At 51.0% G+C, this 6,000-nt stretch overlaps 1 protein-coding gene across 3 annotated transcripts in view; it reads right to left on the bottom strand.

The window, feature by feature from the left end:
- Positions 1-4,938, bottom strand: part of TXNRD3 (thioredoxin reductase 3) — a 57,545-nt gene extending 52,607 nt beyond the window's left edge. The window contains exons 1-2 of one of the 3 annotated variants that reach the window (XM_017869904.1): positions 4,783-4,938; positions 3,828-4,055 (exon numbers count right to left, since the gene is read on the bottom strand). Coding sequence is in view for 1 of the 3 variants with exons in the window: in XM_017869903.1 (XP_017725392.1) it covers positions 1,594-2,010 (417 nt within the window). In the remaining 2 variants the exon portion in view is untranslated. Of the gene's footprint in view, positions 1-1,593; positions 2,031-3,485; positions 3,503-3,827; positions 4,056-4,782 lie in introns of those variants that run through there. The other 2 variants (XM_017869906.1, XM_017869903.1) reach the window with 2 other exon arrangements.
- Between the last annotated feature and the right edge of the window lie 1,062 nt (positions 4,939-6,000).

Genomic DNA, 6,000 nt, shown 5'->3' on the forward strand with positions numbered 1-6,000 from the left:
AAAGTTTGGTGATTTTTTTTTTTTTTTTTTTTTTTTTTTTTGTGGTCAGAAATATGCCATAGGAACTTAACTCTTACTTCTATCGATTAGCCTACAATAAAACTGGTTTTGTTACATGTCATTTGGCTTAAGGTTGGTTTCCAAGAACCTATCAACAATGTTGAGTGAGCCCTTACTGTATACATAACCAAAGGATAAGCATCCTAAATATATAAAGAACACCTACAAGTCTAGTACAAACAACTAAAAACCACTGCATAGGAAAATAGGCAAAAGGCCTGAAAAAAATGAAAAACACACTATAGAATTTCATAGAAGAGGAAATTCAAATGACCCATGAACACACTGGACTTCATTTGGGAAATGCAAAATTAAACCATAATGGAATGCCATTTCAAAATTGCCAGAATGGCAAAAATTAAAAATATCAACTGTTAGCAAGGATGTAGAGCAAGATGAATTGTTATAAACTAGGAGGAGAATAAATTGGTATAACTACTTGGAAACTCAGTTGGGCATTACCTTGCTAAGGTAGAAATCATGCATCCTTTATGACCCAGCAACTCAGCTTCAAGACATCTATCCTAGAGTAAGTCTCTTGCAAGTGCGCTGGGAGTTACGTGCAAGAATAAGCATATAGCTGTACTGTTTTTTAAGACCAAAATACTAGAAACAGCAAAATGATAAACTCCGGAATGATTCATCCCAGGGAATAGTCAGCAATGAAAATTAATGAACCCCAGCTACAGATATTAATATGCATGAATCTCTGAAACATAACTGTTGAGGAAGAAAACTGCAGATGTATGTATGGTTCGATTTATATCAAGTCCCAAAACAGGCCAAAAGGAACCAAATATTGATTAATAATGCATATATTTGGTAAAAATGTAAAAAAAAAAAGAAATTTTGCATAGTGGTTAATCCTGAGGGAGGGAGGAGACAGCCAAGGAAGTTTCTAGTGTCACTTTATTATTCTTAAAAATGTATATGCATAATATATGTTTTAAGAAACTATACACATCAATGTAAACTTCAAACATATTTGAAAAACACAGCCTATAATTTCATGAACTCAACCTAATAGTTTATGCTTTTGCATACTGTCTTCCAAGTATCATTTTTCAACTTTCTGTAAAATGAAGTAAATTCCTGAACGTTGAAAGTCTCTGCCTTACACGTAGGTTATCACCCAAAGACTCGTTTTTAAGTGAAGTACTCTTAAACTCAGAATACATTTGTCCTTAGAAATAATGCCGGATTCCTAGCCCGCGCCGAAAAGTTAAGGCAGTGTGCATGAAGCTGAAATTACCTCACAACCTTCCTGTACCTTCGTTTCACAAGACGGGGAACTGAGGCTCGGCACAGGGTCCTAACCCAGGTCGAGGTCACGCAATTAGGAGTGTTTCTGTTTTGATAAACTATCACAAGCCCACCTCAGGGGAAGCCCAGGGAGAGGAGAGGACGGGCGGCTGACCTCACTGCCGCAGCCCGGGACCCGCGGGCGCCCCAGCCCGGACCCGCCCTGCCGGGAGTGGCGTCCGCGTGGCGGGTCCCGTGGCGCGCGGTGGAGCCGGCGAAGGCCGCGCCTACCCGAGTACTGTGGGGACAGTAGCTCTTGCTGAAGATCATCACCCGGCTGCGCTCAATGAGCTCCCGGAGGCGGCGGCGCAGCTCCTCGCGAGCCTCGGACGAGCTGCTGGGCCCGGGGGACGACAGGTGGGCGCGGCGCCCCGGCGGCGACAACACGCGCGCCCCTCGGACATGGCCCGAGCGGCGGTTGGGGGCATCGCCCGCCTTCCCCGGCCCTGGCGACTGTGGCGGCGACTGCTCCACGGTCTCGCTTTCGCTCCCGGCCGGGCCGGGCCTGCTCACAAACCGAAACGCAGGCGGCGGCGGCGCAGGGACCGGGCTGAGGGGCGGCGAACGCTGCCTTTGCTGGCCACTCTCAGCACCCGCGCGAATCCGCCAGGCAGCCGCTCGCCCCACCCCCAGCACCGCCCGGCGCATGCGAACTGGGCCCCCCGCCCGCCTGCCCGCCTGCGGCGTAGGTATCACCTGCCCTTCTCAAAGAGGCGGGTACCAAGCGCGAGCCTCTTTATCTCCAGGTTGTGCGCGCGTCCCGAGACCAACCAATCTTGGCGATGCCGCTTGGAGATGGCCTCTGTGCAATGCCTTTTACTCCTAATAATGCCCAACAGCCCATTTAAACCACCTTAAAATATACGTTCTTCAATTTTTATGGGAAGTGTGAATTGGAAAGATTGATATTTTTAAAAGTTTAGATCACAGAAACTAAATAAATACATTGCGTTTGCTATTGCAATGCAGCTTTAAGATGAGTTTCCTAAGTTGCTACCCGTCAGTTCACTTCTACATAGAATTCCAGAGCCGCCCCTAACAAAGGAACTCTGAAACCTCGAGAACAGGAATCCTCTGTCCATTTCGGGGGGTGGATGGAAGATCTTTGAGCTGAACTAGCCTGCAGTGACTTACAGCCCCCTTCACCACAATGGGTGAATAAAACCCCAATAAAGAGAACAATCAACCACAGGACCAGCAGGTGTGAACCGGTTCCTGCCTACCTCTAGGCTGTCATCCCCTGACAGTGTCCCTCGGGTTCATTCTGCTTCAGCTACACGGGCTTTCTCCCTGTGCCTCAGATGCGTCAAAACCATTCTCGCCTTAGGGTCTTTGCACCTTTAGCTTTATCAGTCTAGGATGCTGTCTCCTGCAATGGACTGAATGTATCACCCAGATTTCATATATTGAAACTCTCATCCTAATGTAACAATATTTGAAAGTTAAGACCTTTGGGAGGTAATTAGGTCATGAGGGCAGAATCTTTGAGAGTGGGATTAGTACCAGTAGTTAGTATCACTAAGAAGAGGCCAGAGATCTAGCTCACTCTCCACCATGTGAGAACATAGTGAGACCTTACAACTGGAATGGGCAAGTCGGCCCTCATCAGAAGCAACCATGCTGACACCTTGATCTCAGACTTCCAGGCTCCAGAACTGTAAGAGATAAAATTCTGTTGTTCATAAGATGTTCTGTCTATGGTGCTTTGTTCTAACAGCTCCAACAGACTAATACCTACTCCAGCAAGTCTGGCTCCTCATTGCCAACTAAGTCTTGGCTTAAATGTTACCTCCTTAGATAACCTTTTCCTGTGTACCCAAAATGAAGTAGCTGCTAATTTCCGTCATTTCACACATGTTCCAGTCCCTTCATGACACATTTATTATTATTTTCAATGACCTCCTATATTTCTGGTTTCCTTGCTTGTTGTCTGCCCTACCCCTGTCTCCATGACCTTGACTGGAATGTGAGTTCTGTGAGAAAAGGGCCTTATCACTTTGGCCCACAACTCTAGCCCCAGAGTTTATCACAGTGTCTGGCTCATAGTAGGCACGGAATACAGTTTTACTGAATGAATGAATTAGTGATTCACACATGTCACATCTTACCAGAACATATATTACCGTATTTTGCTTCTCCTCTTGTCCTCACATGACAGGCTAGGATCTCAAATTCCTCTTCTTCCTACTCTGTTCATCCAGGGAGCCACAAGTCGGGGAGGTGGAGTACAGACCACGATGTTCAGGGACTGCCTCATGCCACTCCTGTTGCCCTGGGCCCACATAGCTTATTTCATGCCTTGACTCCACAAGCACTTCCTGAACACCTCAGTCTGTGCTAAGTGTTAGGGAATAAGCACATGGAAAAAAATAGCACCTGTCTTCAGGAGATCAGAGCCCTTCTAGGAGAGATGTCAAAAATAAGAAATGCAAATAAGGAAGTAGTTCTAAAGAGAAGAATAATACCTGAGCTGGATGTGATGAAATGAAGAATCATTGGCCCAGACAATAAGCACTGGAAGAGGGTATCAGAGGGAGGCAGCAGAGCTGAACCACAGAAGCAGGGGAAGGCTGGTATATTGGGGGGAAATGCTGAAAGATCCAAAAATGAGCAGAGGTGAGGGAGAAATGAATGCCGTTGAAGTGAGCAGGGGCCAGATGGCTGCGATCTAGTTGACGCTGTTTAGAAGATCTCTAGGAAGGAAAAGGAACATGAGACAATGACTTCAGGCAGCAGGAAGATGACTTTCCTATTAGCCCGAGCAAAAATCAGATTTTGGAAGAACTGAAGAAGAAAGGAAACAGAACAAGAGAGAGGTCCCCTTTATCTTTTTATTTTTATTTGTATTTTTTAAGAGACAGTCTTCTATTGAGACTCTGGACATCTAGACATCAGTGCAGGGGCTTTCTGAGGAGACCAGCCTCCCTGGCAGGCTTAGATGTGATCTAGCCTGAGTCAGGAGGGGAACACACGTGGGCCTGGATGTTCTTTCAGATCCCTGGCAGAGATCAAAGACAGAGTGGTCAGCTTGACCTAGCTTCTGCAAGGGCTGGCTCTGATGTGGGAGAGGGAGGCAGTCCCCAGAGCAGGAATGCCTTCCCTGGGGCTCCTATCCTTGCAGGGGAGAAGCTGGCCATTGTCCCCTCAGAGCCTCCTTCACTGCAGCCCGAGGGGGGCGACTGACAGATTCCTCAGGGGGGCAAAGGGAACGGGTTCCCCAGGGGAGGAAACCTCTGGGCTCTGGCTTCAACCCCCTCCCGGGGAAACATTCACAGTCCCTCCGGAGGAGAATCCTGCTGCAGGAAAATTCTAGGGCAGAGCCCAGCTGCGAGGGGCCTGGGCTGTTTGTGATAGTACCCCAGGCTCCAAACTCTCTGGGCCTGGGGGCAGTTCCCTTCCTCGGTTACAACAGATTCTTACCCCGCCGTGCCCTACAGCCCGCCCCGCGAGGAAGGGGCCCAGGAGTGGACGGGTGGACAGGTATTCCGGTGTCTCGAGTAGGGGCCAGCCTGAGCAGCACCGCCCGCGTGGGGCAGACAGGGCACGCAAGGCAGGCGCCAGGCTCCAGAGCAGCACCTGACAAGTGTTCCGGCGGCGTCGGGTCTCCATGGAGACGGGGGCGGGGCCAGGCGGCGGTGATGGGGTTGGGGCGGGGCTTTTCAACTGCCAACGGCCCCGCCCAGCCTGGGCAAAGAGACATAGCCTGGCCTGGAAGACCGAGTCAGGGACCCCCAGGCAGAGCCTGAACCCTGACGGCGGCCAGGGCCTCCTCCCTCCAGGCGCTGCTGCCCCTACACGGACGGGCGCCCTCTGCGGGTCCCACGACTCCTCGCTCAGCGCCACCAGATGCCTCACCCGGGCCCACTCCGCTGGGTCACTAGGGACCTTAAAGCGCTGGCCCAGCCGCGGGATCACTCCCATAAGCCTCCCGACCCTCCCATGGGTCCTTTGGAGCCCTGGATTGTGAAGCTGATACTTCCTCAGGGCCGCGCGCCCGGACGCGGCTGCTCCAGGACCACAGCTGACTGAGTGCGGCCGCGTCCCCTGCAGGCCACCCGTCAAGGGCACAGGCCACAGGAGCCCCAAGGCGCAGTGGCTCACCCTGCCCGGGGCTGATCCTTGAGGTGGGGAGAGGGCACTAACTCGGGTCCTCTCCCCTTCCTCAAGGCTTCTTCCTCCCCTGGGGTGAAGGGCTCCCAATCCCAGCACCTTGGGGCCGTCCTGTTTAATTCATGCCCACAAATGATCATGCAGTGTGCTGGGACAGAGAAGACAGGCACGCTGGCCCCCGAGGGGTGAGACAGACTAGTCTATCAGTGCAGAAAATTCCCAATAGGGACAAGGGCCAGGAAGGAAACACCAGGAAAAGTGAGGGTGGAAGATGGGGGTGACCCTACTGCAGGTGGGTGCTCAGGGAGGGCTTCTCTGAGTAGGTGACATTAACTAGATTGGCAAAAGGGATAGGCAGTGCCTTTGTAAGTCTTCTAAGAGAGGGAATGGCAGTGCCCAGCGGGCTGTCCCAGGGATGGAAATAGGGCAGCGGGTGGGGGAGGGGGTGTGAGCCAGGCAGGCAGGACCCAGACACCATGTGATGGGTGCAGTGGTGGGATCCATGGAGGCTCTGAGGAAGCCCTGGGC

This window comes from Rhinopithecus bieti, unplaced genomic scaffold (assembly GCF_001698545.2).
Source record: "Rhinopithecus bieti isolate Rb0 unplaced genomic scaffold, ASM169854v2 scaffold_5333, whole genome shotgun sequence".
In the NCBI taxonomy this organism is placed as follows: Eukaryota; Metazoa; Chordata; class Mammalia; order Primates; family Cercopithecidae; genus Rhinopithecus; species Rhinopithecus bieti.